Below are 27297 nucleotides of genomic sequence, written 5' to 3' on the forward strand. Positions count from 1 at the left end.
GCCTATCTCAAACTGATTTGTGACCGCTTGTGGTACCACGTGTTGCTGCTTTCACGATTCAATGAAGTCACGTGCTTCCGCATTCTCTTTTGGATTTGTCCGTTTTGCCTGTTTCTTCGCACGCTAATTTTCTGCCATCGCTGCGTGCGTTTCCTGTGTGATGCAGTTTAAGACGTTGCCAAACAACCCAAAAAACGAGCGGACGTCCTTCGTCGAACCCAGCTGTGCGCGCAGCTGCGGCTGAGAAGAAATGACACCGAACAGCGCTTGGGATCTCGCGCAGTCTAGGCGCGGGGTGTATGACAGGCTCGACAAGTTACGCGTGGTAAGTTTGACATTCGAGGTGGAAACGCTTGATTCCGCGGACTTAATGATGCATTTTTGTGCTTCGATTGCGTGTTTAAAGCAAAGTGCCTTTGTTCACGTCTGCGTTTCTCATGTCAGGAGCTGGAGGATCTGAGACGTCGCTGCGGACCAAGTGGCAGCGATGCTGTGGAGACACTGAAACAGACTTGCACGAAGCAGGAAGAGGAAATCAGGCGTTTGAAGAAGGCCCTAAAGGTGCTTGTAGAGCCTAGTCCTTCGAAGAGAGATATGAGAGCGTGACAAGCTGTAATGCCATGTAGATCTCGGAAACTTTCGGGGAGCCGCGTTCGGGTGAAAGTGATGGTCACGTGACCGCCGTGGTGTTCAGATGTAATTAGCATTTCACTCGTGACGCTAGGTTCCGTTTAAATACAGAAGAAAGGAGGACACGCGCTGCTTGCTCGACACCATTTCAACCGTTGTGCGATTGCTGGCAGTATTTATTGATTTATTTATTTTCATGTTCATCGTTGCAGGAGATCGAGGGTGGCGTTACACGAAAACGGTCAGGAAATTGCACAAAATGCAAAAAGAAAAAAAAAACACCTAATCGAATAAACGGATATTCGATTCGAAAGTTTCGAATGTTTGCACACCGCTAGGGAAAAGTCGAAATGTGTTTTTCTTTTTTTCAATCTCGTGTGTAAGGTGCGCGCCTGGATCTTATTCTAGGGAACAATAAAAAAAAAAATTCTGCCCTCCAATCCTGTCATCTCCGATTAGTAAAACGTTGAGTTGTACGAGTTGGTATGGCTTCATAATGAAAAAAAAAAAGCTAAAAAATGATAAGAAAGGTAGACACAGGACAGTACTCGTCCGGTGTATACCTTCTTTTCCCTCGTCCTGTATGTACCTGCCTTTCTTTTTCGTCGTTTTTTTTTGCTTTGTTTTTGCATTATTAACACATCTCTGATCATTTCTCAAAGAGGAAGGCTCGCTGCAGCCATGCTCTTTAACCCACAATTTGAAAATATTGGGCCTGTTTTAAATGAAGCTCATCTTTCCAAGGCCCGAGGAATAAATGAATCTCAGCTGTATGAAGACAAGTTGCCAGAAAGCTCACACTAAGGTTGCAGTAATTCATTTCTAGGTCCTCTTCTGGATGGGATCTGTACTCATCAAGAACAATGTACAGTGTTTCCAGTGAATTGCACCTCATGTGTTGTAAATTGGCATATGCTGCAGCTGAAACTTGCATTAAATTCTTATCCATTAAAAATGTATCCAGGTTTGTACAGGCAACAAGAATAATGTAGGTCTGGAAGGTGGTGCAGTGTGTTGTGGTACTCCATCGCTGTCACTTTTTTGAATCAGAGTTTTTATACTGCTTTCCTGCAAATACATTTAAAAACTGGAGCTTCTCATGTGGCTGTAATGCTGAGTAATAAGCACTGTTTGTCATTCGCAGGAGGAACAAGAACAAATTGAATACCTGAAAGTACTTTTGTCTGCAAAGGCAGCGAGCAATGATCATTTGGAACAAGCTGGAACATGCGTCGATCACAATGCCAATTCTCAGGTAATGAGTAACTTTACATTGCAAAGAAGTGTTCTCCCACTGCTCTAGCAAGTGGTCTGTTTTATTGTTGTTATTATTTATTTAATTTCAAGGCCACTTCTAGTATTGCTTGCCGGTATTGCAGTGGAAACTGCATCCAGTGCTCTTGTACAATGTAGTTTTCACAGTTGGTGAAGGAAAAGGTTTGGTGATTATCAGCTACAGATGGCTGATTGAAACTCAGTTTTAGGCAGGTCACAGGTCACTGAGCGCTTAAAAAATAACCAGCCTTGTGGCTCTGTACCGTATTTACTCGTGTATAACCCACCCCTGCGTATAACCTGCACCCCTATCTTTGAACTCCATGAAAAAAAAACTGCATATAACCGGCACGTTTACCTGAAAAAAAAAAAAAAAGTGCTAGAAAGGTAAAACTGCGCACTCAGTGATCATTCCGTTTTCAGAACATTTATTCAAATGACTACCACCACATCACTGGTTATTCGATTCTCAATCGTCGTCGCTCTCACTGCTGCCATCCGAGGCTTCGTCACCACTCTCAAAAACGTAGTCCTTGGAACCATCCAAGCTGTTACTGATGGCACATTTTTTAAAGCCTTTACGCACCAAGTCGGCTGGTATCACTTTCCACGCATCCACGATCCACTGGCACAACAATGGAATATTGGGCCTTCGCACGCGTCCTGTCGGCGTGAGGGTGTAACTCACGACGCCTAGACAAAGCAGGCAAACAGTGCAAACTGGGGGGTAGTACACGAAGCAGCACCTGACACCAACGTTTCCTGACATAGGCTCAACAACGCTGTGATTTGGCTATGCCTATCATTGGCCCCTCATCAGCTTGACAAGCCGATGAGGGGCCGTGCCAACCCCGCCCCCCAAAGAAAAAAATTCGCAGATAACCCACCCGCAACCCTACTTTTTAAACACGTTTTTTTTTCTTTCAAATTTTGATGCGGGTTATATGCGAGTAAATACGGTATCTTCATAAAGAAAATTGCTTCCCAACCTCTTGGGTATTCTATGAAAAGGCTGCACTTGGTATGTATATCTTTATATTTATAGCAAGAGTGTAGCAGCTTCACAGGCTAGCTGCTTTGTAGAATTGGGGACAAAAGTTTGCGGGACGCAAGTTCTTGGAAAAATGTTTATTGTAGCTCCACCTCGCCACCCAGTCGCCTGATATTATATGAATGTATTAAAGGTATAAATGCCTCTGGTAACAATATCGGACTACTGGGTAGCGAAGTGGAGCTGTAATAAACATTTTTTCAAGAACTTGGTTCACCAAACTTTTGTCCCCAATAGTACATAGCAGTGTGTTCGGTTTTAAGCCTCTAATGTTTTCATGCCATACAGTGTTTGTCTCTCTAAAAAAAAAATGACAATGTTTACAACATTCGTGTACAATTGCGAGAGCACGGCAAACTTTACCCTTTTGTTCTGAGCCATGTGTTGTTTTGCATTGCTACTTGGATGGACAAGAAGGGGACGGTTTTGCTTGGGTCAGAGCCACTGGATTTTTTCCACATAGAAGACGATGATTAGCGGGCAGTGCCGCAGGACGGAACGCTCGCGCTAGGCCAGGCTAGGCGCTAGTCTCGCGCTCCCAGCTGGAAAAGAAGGTGAAGGTTTTGCTATGCTCTGAACCTCCTGATTAGTACCTTCGCACTAAACACTAAAAGAACACCTTTGAGGCCCTTATCCTGAATTTTCTCCACTTGAACTCTGTGGTTGGGGACAACTTTTCTTGGCAATGCTGCAGAGGCTAGACAGGAAAGGGAAGGTGACGTGCTTTTGTTCCCCTGTGGTGAGGGCTGGGTTCATTGTTTGGCCTGGGGTTGTGGAGGGGTGAAAGGGGGAAGCTGTGGAGCCAAACAATGAACAACCCACCCAGCACAGGAGGCACGGAGACATAAGCCCCTCTAGTTCCCTTCCCTGCTTAGCCTCTGCTACATTGCCAAAAAAGTTGTCTCGAGTGTAGGTGCTCTCTTTCGTGAAATAAAAAAAATTGTCCTGATTGGCACAGTGCTTGTAAAGCAGACCCTTTCTAAACGTCCTTGTGCATTGATATTGCAGAGTTGGGTGAAGAGCCTTCTCGTAGCAATGATATGAGAAATAGAGGATACAGCTTGATAAACTCATGCACTGGAGGAGCCCAACTTGCAGCACTGCATATGGCGTGCCATATGTGCTCATGGAATACATGTGCAGAGAACTTATATATTAAATATGGTCAGAACAGGGTCATTGGTGTTTACTTTATTAGTCTGGCAAGTTTGAATTATTGACTTGGGCAGGGTATTTGTGTTACTGACTGCAGTTGCATGTACTGGGTGTAATTCCTAGGTAGGAAAGCTCAGCTGCTTAGCTTTCCATACCAAACTTAAGTGGTACCCAAGTGCAATGGTTTGGTGAAGGCATCGTGATAAATTTGAGTGGCTGCATGATGCCACTTCTGAGACCGTCTCTATTCCACTGTATGTCATAATGTAACCTGCGTGTTGGTTCTAACTAGCATGTTCTGTTTAGCCTACTTATATGACAGCGCATTGTTTCACGTCGTCATGAAAAGATATCCTTTTCTTGGTAGTCGTTTCAGATCGAGCTAGTGAACAGAGTGTTGGCTGCAGAAAGACGAGTTTGGCTCTTGGAAGAGGAGACTTGCAACCTAAACATCTTGCTAGTGAAAAAGGCACTTCAGCTGAATAAGTTGCAGCTCCTGTACTCTGATCAGTCAAAGGTAATCATCCTTTGTTTTGTAATTAACACAGAAGATGTGAACTTGCAGCATTATATCTAAAGTTTCACAAGGTCACTGGTTTTGTCCAGTGCTGCTTTAGGCTCCCGAGCAGAAAATAGAGGAACACGTTGGCCTCCACTTTTAAAAATAAATTTCAATCTAGTTAGCGTAGCATTAATTTTGTGATATCAGTCAGATAATTAGAACAAATGAGAAGATGCATGGGCAGGAACCTGCATTTTCTTTCATTTTTTTCTAGTATAACAGTACGGGTAGCATGAGGGACTAAGTTTTTTTTTTAGCCATGATACCATGGTGCCGACATGTTTTGAGGTGTGCACTCGTTGAAATCAAAGCTAACTTCACCGATGGCGGAATGAGACTGAAGGGAAAAAGGTCTCTGCCTGCACCACAAAAGTACCATGGGCAGCAAAGTTCACATTTTTTTGGGCGGCATCTTAAGAAAGAAATAAAAATAAAATTGCCCTGCTGAACTCACAAAGTGGTTTTTGCTTGTGGCTGCTCAGTCACTTTCTGAGTGGTGTTAAAGGGACACTGAGGACAAATGCAAGTTGGCCAGTATCGATAGGGTACCGCTTTCTAATCATGAAGACTACTGTGACTGAGAACGGAGGTTTTATAAGCTAGAAAACACACACAAAAAAAGTCTTTGCACTACTCGGCTGAGCCAGGTTATACGGAGCGAAAGGCAAAGTGGCCGATATCGACGCGGAGACGTTGGCAGCATCCGCTACCTTTTTCTGCTTGAGCTACTCTTGTTGCCTGTGCCACTACTTCTCCAGACGTACTTCCCATTCATCATCAGTTTCATCAACTCGACCAGCCCGCTTTCGCGACACATCTCTAGCCAACGTGGCTTCGTGACGCTCTGTCATAGGGATCGCTATAAGCAGCCTGTCGCATCCAATGCTTAGTCGAAGAACTCGTCCCGGTGACCGGTTCTGGCTCCATGTCTGCAGTGTGTAGGCGGCGAGCGCTGGCCTTTATTCAGCAAGAGCGAATCACGTGGTTCGTCACGTGACACAACTGGCGAGAGCGAGCGGTCGGAGCAGTGGTCGGCGCAGTGGTGGAACGAACGGTAACAGCTGCGACAAATCGCGTGGTATGACGTCACAGCCACACCTGTGGCGAGCCTCCAGTTAGAGGTCAAATCCAAGCGCCATTTGACCTGCAGGTTTGCATGCGAGAAGTGGAGCTTTTCGCTCCAAAAACGAAATGCAGGGGCTGCCATCCGCAGCCTGTTTCATAAGTAAAATGCGTGCATCAACGCAGACTTTCGGTTGCGGATTCCAGATGCTACGCTACACTGCCATTCACTTCAAAACAGTGGCAATTCGCCCTTTTGGGTAAGGACTTAGAGTTTGAATCGACAGACTGGGAGGTGCTTAAATCCAATTTTTTCGACGATAAATACATTAAAACCTCGTTACAACGAACACGGATATTATGAATTATTGGCTATATCGAACTGTTCCTAAACATTTTCCACAAACATGTATTTCTTACTCCATACATCGAACGCGGGTTGCCATAAAATGGATATATCGAACTGCCGAGACCCACCATGGTGGCCCAGTGGTTAAGGCGTTTGTCTACAGAGCCAGAGTACCAGAGTTCGAAACCGACTGCGGCGGTCTCGTTCCGATGGGGGCGAAACGCAGAAGGCGCCCATGTGCTGTGCGATGTCAGTGGTAGTCCGCAGGTGGTCGAAATTATTCACTTCTTTCTTCTTTCGCTACCTCTTTTATCCCTTCCCTTATGGCGCTGTTCGGGTGACCACAGAGACATGTGGGACAGTTACTGCGTCATTTCCTTTCCTGGAAACCAATTTTCAATTTTTTTTTCTGACCCGCTGTGGTGGCTCAGTGGTTAGGGCGCTCGGTTACTGATCCGGAGTTCCCGGGTTCGAACCCGACCGCGGCGGCTGCGTTTTTATGGAGGAAGAACGCTAAGGAGCCCGTGTGCTATGTGATGTCAGTGCACGTTAAAGATCCCCAGGTGGTCGAAATTATTCCGGAGCCCTCCACTACGGCACCCCCTTCTTCCTTTCTTCTTTCACTCCCTCCTTTATCCCTCACTTACGGCGCGGTTCAGGTGTCCAACGATATATGAGACAGATACTGCGCCATTTCCTTTCCCCAAAAACCAATTATTATTATTATTATTATTATTATTATTATTATTATTATTATTATTATTATTATTATTATTATTATTATTATTATTCCGAGCGCCAGTCTGTATCCGATCGGAGAGCAGGCGGCAGGCTTTGCCTCACAGCATGGGTGACTGGTGGTGGAGCGGCAAGCGTTCGCGCCACGGTTCACGCTTTACCTTGCATAGCGTTCCTGTATATGCTCCCGCAGGGAGCACCCTGTGTATAGTGTCTGGATGACTAACCACCGTAGCCTATGGGAGCATATATAGGAACGCTAACCTCGCTTTGCCAACAGCGCCACAGAAGATATAGCGGCGAGAAAAGCGGGTAGCCAGTAGTCGGCGCCCTTTCGCGCCTCTCGCACCCGACGACAGTGCCCCGGAACCAGCGACACGGTGAGTCGTTGTAGCCTTCCGGCAGCCATTATCTGTTCACGTCGACTATCACGGAGTGGAGGTGGTGAAAACAACGGTAGCTTTCGCCCTGGCGTCCGATTTTTTTTACATGACACCGCTGTAATGGGAGGAAGCCACCCTAGCTGACATTTGATCTGCCGCCGCCGCGTGCTGCGGTGCTGTTCGGCGAAGCGAACTTAGTTTGACGCTCCGTTTTTTACGGCCTCCGCGATCGCCGCTAGCGGCTTCGAAAGGGTGCAAAAATTGCGGAAAAAGTCTCTCCCAGTTGTTTCGCTGACTAAATTTAGCTTCTCCATTGCGAGTTTTCTCGGCGACATTTTATATTGTGAATATCGGCTATATCGAACTAGTATTTTACGAATTTTACCGGTTCGTTATAACGAAGTTTCAGTTATGCCTATTGCCGCACAGACGTCAGCATAATTAGAGAATCTATTTTTAGTGAGAACAGTAATTGGATAGAGTTGCCCTCAGTGTCCCTTTATAGAAGTATCCTGAACCAAGCAGCCATTTACCACAAAGCAGGATTCCTTTGGGTGCGCAAAATTTCTTTGCAGCTAAATGTGTGAAAGGGTGTTTTGACTGTCAAGCAGAGCAGCAATGTGAATGGTCCTGGTCATAGTTTGTACTCTGAGATGGTTTACTGTAAGAGAGGTTTGCCTTTTGGCACCATGCAAGGATATCCTTCATTGCTTTATTATGTTTTTTATAGCCACAGCTGCATACATACCACGTTCTGTCGGGTGGCTGACATTTTTGAAGATTTATTTCATTTGGTTTTAAACCTAGCCGCGATTCGAGAAACATAAAAGGGTTGTTACACAGTTTCACCACAGCAGAGCATTGTAACTCATGTCTGCATTTTTTTTTTTTCAAGAAACTTCTGGAGGCAACAAGAGCACTGTCGACACCAAGCTCGTCCAGGCAAACATCCTCGTGTGATGTGTCTTACAAGTGACGGTCCACAGCAAAGTTCTCACACTCTACTCCATTTAGGAAGTGGTGCTGATTTTAGATATTCTGCAGGGATTATTGCTCAGGTGTGAAGCTTTATATTAGTTACAATAATTGTGCCAAAACAAACTCATCAAGGTTTTTGTAGAGATGTTTATGGAACGCAGCTGAAATTGCAGATTGTGCAAGCAGTTAGATTATGTGCAGGGCTGATACTCCGGTAGTGTTCAACTTTATTGAATCCTACTGCCCCAGTTTTGTACCATCAAAACTTTAGCACGGTGTTTATAGTAGATTGTTGTGTCTTTGACGGGCATTTCCTGAGTTTACTTCGTGTTCATAAAGTCAAGGAGATACATATATTTGTATGTATATGCACTGTTGACTTGTTCTTGATTCAAATTTTCTTTAATAAAGTGCCTTTAATTTCAGAAAGTTTGTGTGCTCTCTTTCCTGTTTTTTATAGCTGCAAGAGCATTGAATGTTCATTAGGTGTGGGGTAATCCCCATACTTAATGAACATTCAAGACTTATCTGGGAAAGCCATCAGCACATGCACAATGCAAACTAGTATATAGCCCTTCAGCAGTCTCGACCTGGTTGCGGCCATGCAGGCGCTCTTGATGTGTGAAACGCAGCCGGAACACTGCCTTCAGCATTTTTTCACCACACGACACACTTTTTTCCCGGGTTCATTTCCTCATTGGGACTGCACTGGAAGGCCTTGGCAAACTCGACCATGTTCTCAACGGCTACGTTGCAGCGGTATTCCTCAAGGGAGTGTGAGTCAGAGTTCATTATCATTTTGACGGCCTTGGGGTTGATGTCTGCACACCACTTGTATGCGCTGCTGATGAAGAAGAGCTGGTCGGGAGTGAATTCTTCGAGGCCCTCCAAGGGTATGTTCTCTTCCTTGCCCCCTGGATGCTCGTCGACGTGCAGGCGGTAGGCATGGAACGACTGCCTGAGGCCACCGTTGTCCGCGATGTTTTCCGAGAGTGTCTGCTTACCGTTCAGGTAGCGCTTGCTGTGCGGCTCGTAGATGCTGTTGTACTGAAGCACGAAGCAGTAGTTCTTGAGGATGAAGTTGCTCTTTGTCTCCTTCGTCCACCAATTTCGCAGGTTGCCGCTGTCGTCGAAGTGGCTGCCCAGTGTGTCGAACGCGTGGCTGATTTCGTGGCCGATGATGGCGCCGATGCTGCCGTAGTTCATAGCAGGTGGCAGGCCATAGGAGTAGAAGGGGAAATTGAGGATGGCCGCCGGTATGGTGATGCTGTTGGTGGAGTGCTCATAGAAGGCATTTAACGTAGCTGGACTGAACGTCCAGAACTCTTCATCCCTACCGTTGGTCTGCCGGAGCAACGACAGCGAGCGAAACGTGTACACCTCCTTGAGGTCCATGAGGATCTTGATGTAAGGGCCCTCAATGTCGGGAATGTCGGCATGCGATTCATCCAGTTCGGTTTTGTTCTTTATCCAGTCGGGGTACGCGACATGCGAAACAATCCTCTGCACTTTGGCCATAGCCCTCGTTCTTGTCTGGTCATCCATCCACGTGTTGAGCCGAAGTGCATAGGCGAACGCTAACTTGATATGATCCACGACGACTTTTGCGTCCTCCTTTACGTAGTCAGGGGTGTAGGCCTGAACGAATATGGCTCCATACGGCATCGGCAAGTAATCTTCAACGTCCTTGCGACACAGCTTTTCTTTGTCCACGTCAGTGAAGTCCATGCCAACTTCTTGGCCATAGCTACTCACAGCTTCCCTGATTTCCCTCGATGAGAGAGGTCCCAAAAGAAATGCAATGGACCATCCAATGAAATCGTGGAACATCTTAACAGTATTGTTCTGGTGCAACAAGCTTGTGACTAGCCATAAGTATCCAGGGCTCATGACAATAACTTCGTCGGTGTCCCGCACCTGCACATTCCCTGGCAAGTACCTATTTATGACCGACAACCAGCGCTTAGTACTTACTTGCGGCGTCAGGTTTTCAAGGTGCTTGATCTGGTACTTTTTAGGCGGCCACGCGTCGGACCTTCCCAGCACCTCAAAGTGGAAGTGTTTCACTGATGCGATAATAATGGGTGCCATGACAACATTCTCGGCAAGCGACTTGTAGTTTGTGCTATTGTCTCCCATTATTGAGGCGATCTTCTGCACCATTCTCATGAACAGGATGTCCTGCGTGTCGTTTTTCGTTTGGTTGTTTGTCTGCAGCTGGTGGAAGCCTACCTCCAAGTTCTCCATAGTGTTTATGACCAGGACATTAGTCTTCGTGTCCTCTGGATCCGGGATAACCGAAATGCTGAACAGGCTTGGTATGGACCAACGCAGTGATAACTGCACGATGATTTCAAACAAGTCCACGGTGTGATTTGTGTCCATGGCGGGCCACGGCATGTGCAGGTAGCGCAGTAGTTCTGTGAGCACCTTCATGGAGCGTGTGGAGTTGCTCATGTCGTAGTTCTTGAGGCACTCGTGGTACATGATGGCCGCCTTTTCCAGGGCACCCTGCTTCTTGTTCGTGATGGGCACCTTGTTCAGAGCTTTCCTGATGACATTGTCCAGCTCTTTGCCGACCAGCGAGAAGGGGCTGCTTCGCACCTCGTTACGGCGGACGGGGTGCTTGCGCCTCCAGCCGTCGCAGACAAACCGGTAGAAGTTTTTGCACGGATCCACACTCCGATTCAGAGAGCGAGCGATGCTGCGGGCCACTTCTCTGCATACCTGGTTGCGGCACACCTTCTTGTCCGGCGCTTCTTTCGTAAACACCCCGTGCTGGAAGGAAGATAAGGAGCCACTCATGTAGGCCGTGCAGGCCACAATCATACCGGCCGCCAGGAACAGCATGTAGAGCCAACTGACGCACAGTTTGGGCTCCTTGCTGAGCAGCCATCGACTGGCGGGGGAGGAGGGCCGGTGTTCCGCCGGCTGCCTTTTGCTGTTGCCCCCGCGGTCACCGGCTCGCCTGTGGTGACGTCGTGAGTGGCCATCCTCCCCGTACTCCTCGCTGGTCAAGCCATTGGTGCTTCGGCTGTTTGAGATGCTGTCGGTGTAGCTGCTGGCTGCGAAAGGTACACAGGGCAAGTCTGAAGGGGAAGTGGGATAGACGCTGGTAGGTCTATACTTTCACAAAATTTAACCTGTCGGGATTTACAATCTGCGCTTTGTTTAGTTGACATACCCCTAATTGGCACGCAGCTACTAGAAATAAATAGCAGCAGGGAAGTTATGGGTATTGGAATTTTGCGGGCTTTGAATTCGATGCCTAGGTGAAGGAAGAGTTTACTTTGGAGCCTATTTCACAGCGAAGCTTTTAAACACATATCAGATATCACTATTGTAATTGTGTGCTCAAAACTAGCTTTCGCAAATATCGGGGGACAGCTGCTGTTACTGCTGCAAGCCAACGCTACTTAAAAGGTTGTTGCAAGCAGCCGCCACGGCGGCTGAGAGAAAAGGCGTTTCGCTACTGAGCATGAGGTCGCGGGATTTAATCTCGGTTGCAAGTAGTGCTGCCTGCGCGTTATCCTACGGTTATTTCCACTTCGTTGTGGTTTGCTTTGTAGGTTTTTCTCTGCAGAGCTGTGTTAATGGGACAGAGAGCGTGCAAGTCGCTTGTCCAGTACTTCTTGAGGATGGCTTCGTGCCAACACCATGTTTTTCAGGTCGCACGGATGGTGGCAATTTTTTTTTTATGTACACTATAATGGCACACTGTGTCGCTGTAAATACATATACAAAAAACTAACATTCCCAGCAAATACTTCCAAGACTACATTCTTGCCCTATCTTTTGATTTTTTTAATATTTGCTGCCCTCTTGCTAAGCCATATAGTGAGTAGGGGAGTAACGCACACTGTGCAAGAATGGAAGTACTCCCTCAATAAATGTTGAAGAAAAACAAAAACGAAAAAACCACTGCACCCGTGCAGTGAACCAAGCAGCTATTTTTTTCCTCTATTTAAAAAGTTTTTGAAAGTACTTGCCGAAACACTCGATAGATACGTGCTGCATTCCGACTCTAGAGGCTTGTTCCTGGACGGATATTAAGTCCATTGATCCAAATCACTGGTAATTCACAGATCACTGCGTGTTAGAGCTTGTACAGCTCGATTAATGTGGAGACAGTTCAGAAAAGAGATGCGAATGGCACACCAAAATTCCCACAGGGAAGCAAGTTTAGGGTGTTTGTAAAACGTTTACTCTTTTTGAACGGAAATCACTGGCGTTTTATTACATATTGCATGCCACAAAAAATCCAATGAACCTTCTCATTGGTTTGTCGCTCAGCCATGCTGTAACGGTGCTGTAATGAGAAATATTTATGTTGCAAAAAATCGTAAAGATTTAAGGACATTTAGCAGGAATGTTTCGCTTGAGCTGAAACTTCGGTCGCTTGTGCAAAGTTGTTTCTTCGTAAGGTCATTGTGTCAAAACTGATGTCCAAAAATAAGAATGGCTTAGAATCTTTTCACTTAGCGATATCTGGAATAATTCGTCAGAAAGTGCAACTAGCAAACAGTCTGAGTTCAATCTTAAGCATGCAAGTGCATGCGTTCGTTGAACGATATTTATAGACAGTGTTTGCTGAGAACCATCACTCTCTTGCGGCCACTCAGAAGGAGGCTACCCTTATTCACAGTGATTGGAGAATAATTTTGTCTAAGGGCATAGCTTTGGTGCATCATTCAAGGAGATGGAGTAGAGCCATCCTCCAACTTTTGTCCTTAAGGGATTGCTCAGCCTGTTTTGCTACCTGCAGAAGTAGGAGTAAGCATGGCATTGAATCCACCTGGCAATTTAAATGGAGTAAACAGCTGCCTTAAAAGAGCCAACAGCCTCTGGAAAGAGTAGATCAGCCTCTTTACTCCTTCCGTGCGGCCTCCAGTTTTAGGAGTGTAGACAACGGAGCAAGATAGATTGAAGAGCCTAGTTCTACTTATAGAACACGTGATAACTGCTTCGTCGGGAACTTCGTAGCGTATCAGAAAGATGATGTCTCAAAGTAGTTGGAGGTGGAGTTACTGGACTCTAATCGAAGGCCTGGTAGAACGATCCCGGCTGCCGCTCGCTGCTACTGTTCATCGGGAGGTGGCACATTGAAGTAACCTTGCCTTAACCATGCCTACTCGACGAAGTCGGTAAAAGGGAGAAAGCAGCAGGTCCATTGACGAAATAAGGGGAGCGGAGGGGGAGAGCACATGGAAATTCTGATCGTGTGATTTCAGCACGCATTGCTGTGTGCTCGAGTCGGCGCTCCGGTATTGCTGTACGCACTGCTATTACACGAAATATTCTGTGGCAGAGTTGGAGTGCCATGAACGCTCTCAAATTTGCCACAGGGGCGAACTTAGTGCATTGACGGCACTTTCAGCTACTTGTAGTTTCCACTCCATTCCGAACATGTTGTGAGACGAATTATTCAGGCCAGAGGTTCGAGCTTTTGATGCAGACTGCATGGAACTTGTTCTTGAAAGCTCGTGTGCATCAATAAAGAACTTTTTGCGTTGGAGATTTCTTGAAAACTTTGTGTTGCTGTGACGACTGAAGAACACAAGGGCCATGATAGCTTTATGGCGTAAGGTTTTCAAGGGCACTGACAACGGACCAAAACCTGTTTTGAGGTTACAGTGCAAATGAAAAGATCCTTCCTCATATATTGATGAAATCGGGCACTGTAATAGCGATGAAAGGTTTATTTTATTCAGTTGGCTTTCAAAATTGCGTAGGTCAAGCCGGAGCGACATTCTGCGCTGATACCTGGATATTACGGATGTGTACGACGACGTGACCACGTATTATTAAAATGACTTGGATGTTGTCACGTGCGCAATTGAATTTTTTTCTCTTTCAGAACTGTTCTTAATATTTTATTTCAGGTCATCTATCGATGAAAAGCGACGCTATCTTGCATCGCCAATGAATTGCTTTAAGTTGTTACAAGGTAGCACCACAGTGTTCATTTCTTTGTTGTAGAGGTAGCCGCGGTGCATTAAAGCTCATCGATGAGATGTGCATCACTGTACCATAAAGTCTTTGCGCCTGGAAACGCTAGTGGACTCTGTGCTACCCTAAAACTGTCCAATTACTATCCGGAAGATGGAGCCGTATTTACACGATTGTAAGTCGACCCCCCAAATCACTTTTCCGAAAAAACAAACTTCGAGGTTGTTTAACCTTGGCCTTGAATAGTTGAACGCGATAGCATTATCCAGCGGCCAACGCGTTTATCGCCAGCTGCTATCGCCGGCCGCGCGTGGCCGTGCCCGTGGGCACATTCCAAAACGAAAATGTTAGTCACTGGACTACTCGTGCACACTTGCGTCGTCGTCCTCGCTAGCGCTGCCGTCGTGATCGCTGCTGCGGTCCCACAGCACGTCGTCCAGCGAAATCCCGCACTTCGCAAACAGCCACATCACGACATCGCGTGGAACAGCTGAAAATTTTACTCGCTGCAGCTGCCACACCTGTATCACCCGTTGCGAACGTCGAACTTGTGGCCCGGCGCGAAGTTGTTCGTTTCTTCGGCGGAGAGAACGACAGCCATCTTGAATGCAGCCGTGAACAAGCGCCGGTCGCTTACCGGACCCAGAGCACAAATGACGAAGCACTACATTAAAGACCCGTGAAACGCGACCGGCAGTAGTAAAATGCGTCAGAGCCAAAGAGAAACTAAACGTGAGCGGCGTCGGCTCTTCCGTCGGCTACCGACACTCCCCGGCGCAGCTGCCGTTCAGAGTGGGGGCTGCCGCCTCGATTGGAACAGCGGCCCTTTCATCAACTATCAACGCTCCCTTGAGCGCCGAGCGCGCATTTGAAAGTAAAAAGAAAACGTGTTGGACACTTGAGCTTCCCGCTTATCAGTAGCCGCAGTCTGCAGCCACGTGTGGGGAGTGTGTGGTGCCACTTTGCTGCTTATCGATAGCCGCCATCGGCCACCTCCCGCGGGTGGAGGGGATGCCAGTTGTGCGCGTTGACATAGCAGCTGCTCAAGGCCAGCACCAAGAGCGATGCGACGGAGCCGCGCAGCAAAAGTGCAACCACGCTGTAGCATGCCCGATATCTCGTTTCTCTTGCCTTTACTTATAGTGCCATGTTTTTGATTCGATTGTAAGTCGACCCCCCACTTCGGATTTTCAAATTTTGAAAAATATGTCGGCTTACAATCGTGTAAATACAGTTTTGGTCCCTTGCTTTTTCCGACATGTAGTCTTTATCGCGCTCGAGAGTAATGGTTTCCAGCACTGAGATACATCAAAACAAGAGCATTCATTTATCGAAAACTCCTGTTAAAATATTCTAAGGTGTTTCTAACAAAGCCGTTGCGCGATCGGGCACGTTGGACTCCAAGCTTTCGATTGCGTCAGAAAACTTCGGGTCCTTAATCCTTTATAGTGATCAATTTATGAAGGAAAAAAAATAATCACTCCCACATTATGCCATATGTACTCGTATTCAAAAGCCAATATCAAAATTTCGTTAGCGCCGCTAAAATTGAGACATTGTTATGTTGTTAATTACAAAAAAAAAATTGCGCATAGTCCATTTTGTGCCGCGTGTTCGAGTAGATTGAAAAACCAGATCGAAGGCCTCGAACAAATTCGAAGGTCCAGAAACAATAAATTTTTAATTCTACAAATATTTTCCGGCTTCGCCCCCAACATATATCGGAAAAGGAGATAAGGAATTGTTGGACGCTGGCTGGAAGCCGTATACATTCGCGTCCCATTTTTCTTCACACAGCTTGCTCTCAGTGACTCCAAACATTTTGCCTGCAAACTTCGTATGCAGGCTCTGTGTAGTATAAGCGGCATGCCAACGGTTATGTCGCGAAGTCGCGACACTGGGCAGTAAAGTGTTAAAATTATATTGCCAGTCCCTCCGAGAACCGTGTCTCTACAGCGACGGGGATATGGCCTATAGCAACGCCTACATCAAAAGTTTACTGGCCAGAACTGTCATGAGCTAAATTGTTGCCAGGGAACATGGTTGAGCACTTGTAGTGCATCTGGCGTTCCAGTGCCGTGCCCAGTTAAGGGGAATACCTTTTTTGTATAAAATGCGTCCAGAGAGCTGGCCGCGCTATTCCTAGCTTCACCGCAGGACCTGCAGACTTTTTTCGGGGCCCCACTTTTGCAATGTCCTGGGACTGCATACACTGTACTCGCTTACCAATAGAGCTGTGTATGTTTTCGTGCTCGCGTATAGCGAGGATGTAGGGGTGCGCGAATATTCGAAATTTTCGAATAGCGAATCTAATATCCTCCTCTTCGGTTCGCTGAACGAATCAAATACTGTGTGGTCAAAGTTACTCGAAACGTATGGAATGTGTTCTCAAGTTTTCGAATAGTTTGTTGAGTAAGTGGCACGAAGTTCGGATAAAGCAAGCCGCAGCTTTCTTCGACGACTGTTTCAAAAACAGGACCCACGACAATGAACAGCATGCTGCCTTGAGTGAATTGGGGCTCGAGGGTTCCATCCGCGCAGTCGATTCGTGAGGTGGCATTAATGACGCCCACACGCTTTCTCCAAGATTGCGCCATGCGGTATAGTGCTCAGGCAGACTTGGAAAAGCCTGCCTTGGTGCCCAATCTCAGAATCCATGGCCCACGCGTAGCCGTCGCTACTCCTATCTACTGAGATGTGGAGTTTATTCGCTGTCACCACGAGTAGGAAAATTTAATTTTCTTACACGCGTTATATGACATTTAAAGAGTTAATATCCTGAGTTAATGTTGCATACTCTATTGTGGTGATCAGTACTGGGGATTTTTGACAGCTAATGCCTAACTCCATGAGTCATAGCAACGTGCCCCAGCTCCGCCGCTAGCGCTGTTTAACACGATTATTCGATTTGTGCGAATACTCGCACATGTAGGAATATTTCTAAAACTGTTCGATTCGTATTCGATTCTCTTTTGAAAAAGTACCATTCGCACATCCCCACTAGGACGGCTTCAGGGCTGCTTCCCTCTTAATGGGGCACCTCGCACATGACCCATCCCCGATGACCTGTGTCTTGACACACTTTGCTGTGGCAGGACAGCAAAGTGTTGGCGACTGAACATCGAGGTCTTTATCAGCTGCTCTAACGTTCAAACGAGACGCAAAGGCAGCTGGCTGCCGGAAAAGCGCCGCGCCTGTGCAGGACCATGTGGTTCACGCGGCAGAGATCGTCGGCCCTCACCGTTGACGTCCGAGTCCTGATGCTTCCAGAGCGAACTGGGGCGGCTCCAGCGGGAGGACTCTGTGGACGACGCTGGCACCGACATGGGACCTGGCGCCTGCGGGGGAACCCTTCGGTCGGGCGCTGTTGCGGCCGCTCCAGCCGCGACCCGTTGTTGCCAGCCGCCGCCCCCTCTTCCCTCCTCAGCCTCTTCTTTATCGCGCACTGCTTGAAGCATTCTTCCTCGTTCGCAAAGAAACGTGACGGAACCTTGGTGCTTCAGTGCGCTGATGTTAAGCGAAATCTCAAGCATGGCCATACTGACGAGAAAGCTTGACACGCGCGACGGTTCTGAGATGCAATGTGAGAGGAATTTTCACGTTCAAGTTTCTGGCTTTGCCACATTCAAGAATCGATGTTGAGATCACGTTTCACTCGGCTGGAACATCTCGATATAGAGCAGAGAAGATCTAGGGGTGAGTCGAGCTTGTTGGTTCATGATCGAAGAGGAGGCAGTAATTATCCAATTACTGCACTCCTTGCACATGAGATGCGTTTGTATCAGCAATGCACCCGGGCCAATCCCCCGCCGTGGGTATGTGCCATTTAGCCTGAGCTCATCATCATCAGTAAGCGGCGCTTAGAACATGGGGCGATGAGGAATGACAATGACAAACGACAGCTGGTCCTTCTACTTTCTTGTGTCTCATGGTTTAAACGCATTCTTCCGCATTTTCGAGGCTGCTGAAGAGTGCATGCCTATGGAAACAGATCAGAGGAGGGTACAAGCTTTCAGGGACAGGTCATGGCTTGGCTTGGTGAACGTGGTTGGCTGTTAGCTTGGCTCATCTCTGGCCAGCTCGCTGACCAACTAAGCACGAGTAAACATGAATAAGCCTATATGGGAGTAAAAAGGAAGTAAGCTGTCTTCCAGCACACGCTTTCAGTAGCAAGGTATTCTTCCCAAGTCTCGGAGTAGATTTCGATCACTTATTGTACGGAATGCTAACCCTTGGCAATAGAGACACACTCCTACCTCAAAGTATGGTAACTTGGTGCAGTTTGCAATGGAAGGAGGCTTTTGAACGTGGCACCGGATGTCTTCAGGCTAGCAAGTAGAGGAGACTGCAACCTAGGTTAAAATCTCTCTAAATGCTACAGTCTGGCATTTTGTGAAGAGGAACTTTTTTTACGCAGCCAACCCTAAGTATTCCATATGTTTTCTGATAGAAATCTACCAGATTGGGCAGCATACTTAGTCTGCGCTGAAGGGAAGCTTACTCGTTTTTTTACTCCTTTATATGCTTATTCGTATTTTGAGTGTACTCGACCCCTAGAACCAATGGCGTAGCCAGACATTTTGTCCGGGGGGGTCATGTTCCAGCGCGGCCTCCTCATAGAATTTGTGGAAGGATCAAACGCAACAATAATAACTGCATTGCCATTGACAATGCCATTGTGTATTAGATAACGCTACGCACTGTTTAGGCAAGTGAAATCTGTATTTTTTAAATAAAAGAATGTATTCGTATGTCTTAAAAATCGTAGCAGACATGATTACAAAGCATAAAACTGAGCAGGGGACAAGACACGGGGTGCCCCGCCGCGGTGGCTCAGTGGTTAGGGCGCTCGACTACTGATCCGGAGTTCCCGGGTTCGAACCCGACCGCGGCGGCTGCGTTTTTATGGAGGAAAAACGCTAAGGCGCCCGTGTGCTGTGCGATGTCAGTGCACGTTAAAGATCCCCAGGTGGTCAAAATTATTCCGGAGCCCTCCACTACGGCACCTCTCTCTTCCTTTCTTCTTTCACTCCCTCCTTTACCCTTCCCTTACGGCGCGGTTCAGGTGTCCAACGATATATGAGACAGATACTGCGCCATTTCCTTTCCCCCCAAAAACCAATTATTATTATTATTATTATTAAGACACGGGAGAGAAGCAAACAGGACGAGCTCTTCCTGTTTGCTTCTCTTCTGTGTCTTGTCCCCTGCTCAGTGTTATGCCTTGTAATCATGTCATACCAACTATCCCCTTATCGTTCACTCGTGGCAGACATAACTGATACCAATGCTTCCATGTTTTTGCGTATTTAATAATTAAAGAAAATATCACACGAAGTCCAGAACTATATCTGTCCGGAACCATCAAACCAGTCCATGCCGCTGATATGAAAAACGTAATGGCCATGAAATTAGCAAGTAGAGGACAAATATTTTAATGAATGTTTGTCGTTCAAGAACCTTTAGATTTTTGTACGTATGCGACGGCCAGGGAAAAATCTCAATGACGCTGTCCTCCATTCCAGTGCACTGCGCAGCAGCAGTTGTCACCGGTCATGTATTGCGAGTGATTGCACCGAAATTTTAGTCGCAACAGCGAGCCATTGGTAGGCCCTTGAAAGTTTGTGATAGGATGGGGCCCCTTTCGTTACATGACTCGAGGTGCATGGGCGTTGCCACGAACTCCAACCCGAGTTAGCAATGTTCGCGCCAAAATGTCTTTTCTACTCTGAAAAAGACACTGTAGGTGACAAAATCCAGAATGACTTCCGGCGCCGGTGGTTGTTTTGGTCAGCGGAGCGGGACAGTTCGAAAAAATTTCCGAGGGGGGGGAGTAGGGGGGGGGGTGGGGGGTGGGAGGGGGGGCTGAGGCCTTATAAGCCCCCCCTGGCTACGCCCCTGCCTAGAACTGCGTTGTAATAAAGGTAACTCTCTTTATTTCGTGGATTTCAGAAAGGGATGGCATCAGTTGAAGATAAGAAAGAGATTTAGGTTGGGTTAGCTCACGTACGACCAGGCTGACAAGCTTTAGTTAGTATACAATCCTTGCCGCAGGCGGGCTGCTCATGCGAAGAGGAGTGTAAGGCTGGTTGGTTTCGCCGCACTAGGGTAAAGAGAAAGTGCTAGGGGTGCGACGAAAGCAAACTGGAAGCGGTGTAATCGTTTTTCAAGTGGAGACGTCTGCTGCGCAAGTTCTCTAAACTAGCACGGCCGCCGCACACGCAGGGTGTGCTGCGTTATCCAGGGTGATACACGCGCCGAAGTTTTTCTCACTTCGTCTAATACCTTCCTGAATATTAGGCCATCTTTCAATTTTGCGGAACTGTATGGTTACGGGCGGACGGTTTACCTGCGTATACCACAGCGCTCTTGCGTAAATTCCATATCAACCGCTCACCCCAACCGCTTAAAGGGAAAATTGAAAATTGGTTTTCGGGAAAAGCAAAGGGCGCAGTATCTGTCTCACATCTCGGCGGACACCTAAACCGCGCCGTATGGGAAGGAATAAAGGAATAATAATAATAATAATAATAATTGGTTTTTGGGGAAAGGAAATGGCGCAGTATCTGACTCATATATCGCTGGACACCTGAACCGCGCCGTAAGGGAATGGATAAGGGAGGGAGTGAAAGAAGAAAGGGGTGCCGTAGTGGAGGGCTCCGGAATGATTTCGACCACCTGGATTATTATTATTTAACGTGCACTGACATCGCACAGCACACGGGCGCCTTAGCGTTTTTCCTCCATAAAAACGCAGCCGCCGCGGTCGGGTTCGAACCCGGGAACTCCGGATCAGTAGTCGAGCGCCCTAACCACTGAGCCACCGCGGCGGGTGGATAAAGGAAGGGCTAAAAGCATAAAGGAAGAAAGAGGTGCTGTAGTGGAGGGCTCCGTATAATTTCGACTGCCTGGGGATCTTTAATGTGCACTGATATCGCACAGGACACGGGCACTTTTGCGTTTCGCCTCCATCGACACGCTACCGCCGCGGTCGGGTTCGAACCCGGGTACTCCGGATCAGTAGCCGAGCGCTCTAACCACTGACCCACCGCGGCGGGTGTTACCCTGAAATGATTTTGGTGGTCATATTCTAAACCAACAGACCTCTGGGGGTGGTCTTTGTGAGTATTCAAGTCAAGTTTAAAAACTGCGTGGAACTGTAAATTACAAATAATTCTTAAAAATTGCTGCTCCCAGCCGATTAGGGCGACACCTTACCGCGCGTTCTTTGCCGCCCCTACCCCGATGACGTAGAGTGGAAAACTGGGTGAGAGAGAGAGAGAGAAAAAAAAACACCGGACGAGCTTCTCATTGGGCGTGTCCAAGTTATACATAGTGGGTTGGGGCGCGGCGGTGTGCAGTTCCGACTTATTTAATTTTTTTGTTCTTGTGAGTCGGCGTGTATGAGTTGAGAAGGGAGATGAGGGACACCATTTTTAATCGCCGAAGTCTTCGCTCTTATTGTAGCTGGCTTAATATTTTTTTCGGTTGTTATTGTTGGCCTCAGAAGGCATGGCACATACCCACGCGGTGCAATTGGCCAAGAGAATCACATAGGCGATTGCGAAGAGAGGCATGAGGCGGAAATGTAGAACAGTGAAATGGTTCAAAACTAGAAAAGAATAATTAAAGAAAGAATAACGGGGCCTTTATCGCTATCGCGTTAAAAATAAATGCGGTGACGAATGGTGGACTACCGATCGCTGGTGCGCTTTTCATAACCCCCGCAAACCTCAATTCATGGAATTGCCCAGGTTGGGCGGTAAATGTTTAGTGGTTTTATTCCATTCCTGTAATAGGAAGTAGACGTTTGCACGTTACCCTTAGCCTCACGAGACGCGCCGAAGTAGGCCTGCAGCGTGGCCGATTACGCAGCAGCATAACTATCATCATGCTACGTCCTACTCTATGCTTGAAGGAAAACGGAGAAGGCTCTGTATGATAGGTGCATTCATTCATTCATTCATTTTAGACAATCATGTAAGGTCTACATGCATATATACATTAAATTTTTCATCCTGTCTGGAGAGCCGAGGCAAAAGGTGTATTCAAACGCCTGACGAGGCCGTGTTTTTTATCCGTATAGTGGAGAACTTATGGCGCCCCTTATGATGCATGCAAATCTGTGTACAGCAAGGAGAACCGTTGTCCTCACCTCTGCAGACCTTTTGGTTTGAAGGATGTTGTAGGGGTTCCGCTATACGGATGAGGATCAAACCCCCTTGCTTGATTTTTCTTTTAGCAGAGACCGTACGTGGATAATACGAGCAGCTTGTGCGTTTTTTTTTCTTGTGTGACACGAAGCACCAGCAGTGCCGAGGAAGACCGTCACACGTAGACGTTCGAAGCAGTTTATTTCATTGCAGTGCGAATGTCACTTTCTTCACATTTGCCGGCTAACACATGGCGCCACTTCAGAAGCGCAACAGCTAGAATGCATTTTATGATCAGTGTGTCAGTGCACAGCACCTGTTGCATCAGATGCACTCCCGGCGACGAAATTTTTCTTACCATAAATACTACCAAGCAACTGAATTTCCTTTCGGCTTACGTGCGCTCCTACTGTCGCATCCTGTGGGTACAGGATGCTGTTGGTTGTGTCCATTAGAACCTTAGGGCTCGCACCTAAGCCTCGAGGACATTCAGCTGTATCGCGGCACGCGTGGCCGGAAAACTTTTGTCCACCGGTGAGCGCATCTTTTACTTCCATGAGTGCTGCTGGAGGCGGTAGTTCTAAGCGCCTATAGTCCCGTCTACGCGATCGCTGTTATTCTCTTTACTGTCACCCGTCTCATCGTGATCCAGTAACGGCCGCCCCGTAGCGTCTTTCCGCACTCGCTCTGCGTCTTCAGTCCTCGGGTGGCGGCGGAGGCACGTAGGTGTCCTGCGGTTCACCGTACCCGGGGTCTGCCGGTGGACAGTACGTGTCGCCTCCGCCGCAGTAGGGCGCTGGCGGCGGGCTGTATGTATCGCCGGCGGTGGTGCCACTGTAGAAGGACGGCTCGCTGGGCGGCTGGTAGCAGTCGCCAGGAGGTGCGGGGGGCACGTAGGTGCTGCCTTGACTGTAGCCCCCGCCGGGTGGCTGGTAGTTACTGCGCAGGGGAGAGACAGGTACAGTGTCGATGAATCGAAATTCTAACATGCATCCGATTTTGCGGCTACGCGGAGTTCCTCACTTTCTCAGGTGTTTGCGGCTGTAGCATGGGTGGGCTGCGAACATGTGTACAAGTGACTGTCCGGGTGCAGTCGAAAATGCGTTATCCGTTGTTATGCGACCTAGACAGGCCTAGCTGGTCCCGCCTGGGGTGTGAACACTCTCGGGGCACGGGGGAACGCGGTGTAGCTACATCTACCACATGTACGCCTGGCGGGATAAACAGCGAGGCTTAAGGTCGAATTTGGCAGTTTTCGCCACACGGTTGCCACACACGGCATCTCAAGCCTATGAATGCCAGTAGCGGCAGTGGTTGACGCCCATCGCACCTTACTAAGCCTCCTTGATCTTGGGCTTTACACATCACACTACATAAAGCGCCATCTTGCGGCTTTTGGTGATAACAGACTGAATTATGAGGCTCCATTTGTGCACTATGCGATATTGTGGACTAAACAGTTACAAGGACGAGGTGATGAGCGTGTTGACACCCGTTGTCTATAGAGAGATGACAGCTGTGCCCAGTCTCCTATGTTCGCTGCGCTTTGCATTTCCATATCGCCAAGCCGGTAGTGAATTCTAGCGCTATAGCGTTTTTGTTTTTTCTATTTTCTATGTACCAGCTGTGACCAGGCTGTGACAGAGCATTGCGCACGCCACGCTATATTTCCTAAGTCTAAAACTGTGCCCCTGGAAATGAAGAGCTTGGCGCGCTGGGCCGAGAGGACCGAAAGGACCTCTGCGGCCGAAGCAGTGTACTCTCTAACTTGCAAACAAGTTCAGCTTGTCCAGCTCTTGTCACATGCTCCGGACGCACGACCGAAGAGGAGAGCACTTACAAGGTTGGCGGCTGGTAGGAGACCGCCGAGTCGACCACGTCGGGCGGCGGAGGTGGGCAATAGGTGGTACCCGAGGGCGCCTGGTAGCTGTCCGTATAGTCCGAAGGGGGAGGTGGAGGCACGTACTGGTCGCCGGGAGGCGGAGGAGGCTGGTACGACATGCCTGCTCTGCTGTCTGCTTCTGTTGAGATTGGAACGTAAATCGAGCTTCAGGTATAGACCTTTTCACGGCCATTGGGAAAACCGGTTTTCTGGGCTGTGGGGAGAACGTGGGGGAGCTTAATCCTGAACTCTTTCCTGTACTACGAGCACAGCCAGTGTCCAATATGGCGGCACCCATGGACCTCTTTGTGAAAAGGCCTATACAGTGACATGTCCGCATGCAGGGTGCGCGCATAAAGCGGCAATTCAGAAGTCAAAACATTAGGTGGCTTTATTAATGTGGTAATGTATTAATGCCGAGACGACGACGTCAGTCTAATGGTTATCAGCTTCCACAAGGGCATACTCGTCGCCCATATCTGGAATACTCCCACAGCGATGGGCTCATCGCCACTTCCTGTGCCGCTGCTTTCGGCGTCCTGCTGTCATCTCGTACCAACCGGCCGCCAAGAGAACCCGACAGAATTTGTCCTAATAAAATGGCCAGTAAACTTGTTTCCGCTCACACAATATGTAAAAAAAGTATTATTCACTTCGACGTTCTGTGCACTCAACATCATGCTACCCCGCTACCATGTTAGTATACTGAAATATCCGCGCCAGACCCCGCGTATGCTTTACAAATTGCACATCTGCCTCTTAAGGAATTGCTAAAAACGCATAACGTCTGCTGCCCAAGTACTACTGGAAGTCGGAGAGTACACCCACTGTGTTCCTAGCTTTTCAAGAACCGTGTAACAACGAAGGCACTCTGAACAGCTTTGTCTGTAAATCAGCATTTTTGCTCACAACGTCCAAATACTCCAAATATTTTCAAGTTTTATCGTGAGATAATTCGCAATTTTGATTTACATTCGATTCTGCATTTATTTAACAAAATGTACATCATAAGGCGTTGTTGCATCTTCATATGTTGTGGGGTTGACATGGGGAGATATTTACTTTCTCCCCACTCAATCGCGGCTGACACGGTTCAAAGCCGCCCGGACCCCACCCCGTGATCGCGTACGCTACCGAGCGCACGCCGACCACGGCGGGCCTTGCTCTGCGGGAAACAAAGGAACGACACATTGGCTGACACAAACAGGCATTTATTGCTACAGAAACAATAACGCCAGCTAGCAACAAGGTACGCTAATGAATCAAGGACGTCCGACTCACCAGCAAGGTTCCGAGCGAATGTTCGCCCGCGCTAGGGCAAGGGATATAAACTCCGCAGGCCGGACGGGACGAGTACGGGAGCCTGTCTCCCCGTCGCTTCTTCGCCCCGTCGGCGAAGAGCGGAGACCCGAGCGACGCGTCCGATCAGGGTGATTATCCCGGCCCAAGAGGCCCCATCTCCCGCGGGCAGGCTTCAGCAGTCTCCCGCGCAGCGACGCTGGCGCCCTCTCTTGCCAGTTAATGTAACTGGCAAGGGAACGCGCTCATCCACGGGTTACGACTGCTGCTGCACGGTGCCTCGCGGGAAAGCAAACTCAGGGGGCTGCAGGGCAGGTCCCCACAATGTGTATAAACAAGTATGTATTATGAAAAAAAAACTGATAAAGGAATAACTCTTCGACCTACGGCTGCATTTTTTTTGTGTACATTCATCGGAACACACAGACATGGATTAACGCGGAAAAGCCGAACTTTTGTTCGGGTCTGACGAGGATGCAAGGACTAAGTCGTGCATTTATTGAAGGGTCTCGTGTGGTAGAGCTGCTCTTTTCTCGGCGTAGAAACCACGCCGACAGGTAAAAAAGGCCGCCACCGTCTGGAAGACGTTGAAGTAAAAAGTGTTAGCTGTTTGTCTTGCTAGAATTCATATGAATGAGATTAAAGGAAGGACGGGAGGGACCAATTTTAATGGCCGCCATCTTAGATTCGAGAAACCGAAACTATGCCGCCATTTCGTCCCCTGACGTCATTCAGATTCAGATTCAGATTTATTTCAACAACACTTGGTTGCCGAGGAGGCGAACAAAAAGGCAATCAAAAGTTGCCTGACGAAGCGTCCGCCCCCTTTACACTCTACCACTGAGCAGTGGGCAGGTTTAACCAAAGAAAAACAGATCATAACACCAAAGAGACATTGCTTATAACATTATACACGAAAACATCGAAAAAGAAAAAAACAAGAAAAAAACAGCACATATTCATTTAAGGTACACAATTAAGAAATGCTGTAAAAAGTATATTCGCGAGTCAACATTGTTGCACAGAATTGCACATAAAATACAAATATCGGTGTGACTGAATATAACAAAAGGCAAGAAGAGCTTATCTAGGCCGGCCAAAGTAAGGTTTTCTTTTCTAATAAAAACATGGATTTTTCTTCTTTTTTTTTAATATAGGGCAGATATGTGCAGAAAAAGTAAGGCATTGCTATGTCACAAAAAGAAATGGGTTAACTTTTTGCTAAATGCTTTCGTGGAACGACTGTTGTGAATGGTTTCTATAATACCCGGGTACTTATTTAGAAGATCAGCGATTCGATATTTTAGCGTTTGTGTACCGTAGTTCGTACGCACTAGTTCTTTTCTACAGGTCATATGCCGAAGGTTATGGTCGTGGTCTCTAAAGAAGAAAGTTTGCGAGAACCCAGCCGGGTCCATTTTTATTGACCATATATTTTCAAAGCTACTCTTTTGTTCATGATATTCGTGATAGTTAATATCTGATGTTTTTCGAAAAGTGGGGCTGAGGGGGCTCTATATGGAGAGTTTTCTATTAATCGTATGACTCGTTTTTGTAGTATAAGCAGGATTTCCATGTTTGCTTTTGTCGTAGTTCCCCATACAAGAGTACAATATTGCAAACGAGAAAAAACTAGACTATAATACAACTGCTTTTTTAACCACATTGGTAGTAAGTTCTTTACTTTGAAGATAATTCCGATTGATCTGGAAATAACTGTTCGTATTTTTTCTATGTGCAGAGACCAGCTCAAATTTTCTTGAAAAATAACCCCCAGAAATTTGTGAGAGTTTACTCGTTCTAGGTGTTCCCCACGAAATTGTATAATAGA

The 27297-nt window shown here is 47.5% G+C and overlaps 3 protein-coding genes across 7 annotated transcripts in view; 1 reads left to right on the forward strand and 2 right to left on the reverse strand.

Moving 5' to 3' along the window:
• Positions 1-54: 54 nt before the first annotated feature.
• Positions 55-8612, forward strand: LOC144121236 (uncharacterized). The gene is made up of 5 exons (XM_077654341.1): positions 55-325; positions 445-561; positions 1775-1885; positions 4479-4628; positions 8101-8612. Exons 1-5 carry the CDS (start codon positions 251-253, stop codon positions 8179-8181), a joined length of 534 nt encoding a protein of 177 aa, XP_077510467.1. The 5' UTR covers positions 55-250; the 3' UTR covers positions 8182-8612.
• Positions 8580-17570, reverse strand: LOC144121235 (neprilysin-1-like). The gene is made up of 2 exons (XM_077654340.1): positions 17374-17570; positions 8580-11248 (listed from the first exon to the last, which is right to left on the reverse strand). The coding sequence occupies exons 1-2, from the start codon at positions 17456-17458 to the stop codon at positions 8841-8843; spliced, it is 2493 nt and encodes an 830-aa protein (XP_077510466.1). The 5' UTR covers positions 17459-17570; the 3' UTR covers positions 8580-8840.
• A 4897-nt stretch (positions 17571-22467) lies between these two features.
• Positions 22468-27297, reverse strand: part of LOC144121237 (uncharacterized) — a 28733-nt gene continuing 23903 nt past the window's right edge. For all 5 annotated transcript variants that reach the window (XM_077654342.1, XM_077654346.1, XM_077654343.1 and 2 more), the window contains 2 exons: positions 24126-24306; positions 22468-23224 (listed from right to left, as the gene is read on the reverse strand). In XM_077654342.1, coding sequence (XP_077510468.1) covers positions 22981-23224; positions 24126-24306 — 425 coding nt within the window. In that variant the 3' untranslated portion in view covers positions 22468-22980. The remainder of the gene's footprint in view (positions 23225-24125; positions 24307-27297) is intronic.

This window comes from Amblyomma americanum, chromosome 2 (assembly GCF_052857255.1).
Source record: "Amblyomma americanum isolate KBUSLIRL-KWMA chromosome 2, ASM5285725v1, whole genome shotgun sequence".
NCBI lineage: Eukaryota > Metazoa > Arthropoda > Arachnida > Ixodida > Ixodidae > Amblyomma > Amblyomma americanum.

Excerpts from the sequence above, each read along its gene's own strand:
- LOC144121236 (XM_077654341.1), top strand. The coding sequence starts at position 251 with ATGACACCGAACAGCGCTTGGGATCTCGCGCAGTCTAGGCGCGGGGTG. Across the intron at positions 562-1,774 it reads GTTTGAAGAAGGCCCTAAAG|GAGGAACAAGAACAAATTGA; the intron begins GTGCTTGTAGAG and ends TGTCATTCGCAG. Across the intron at positions 1,886-4,478 it reads ATCACAATGCCAATTCTCAG|TCGTTTCAGATCGAGCTAGT; the intron begins GTAATGAGTAAC and ends TTTTCTTGGTAG.
- LOC144121235 (XM_077654340.1), bottom strand. The coding sequence starts at position 17,458 with ATGTCGGTGCCAGCGTCGTCCACAGAGTCCTCCCGCTGGAGCCGCCCC. Across the intron at positions 11,249-17,373 it reads TCAGGACTCGGACGTCAACG|CCAGCAGCTACACCGACAGC; the intron begins GTGAGGGCCGAC and ends TACCTTTCGCAG.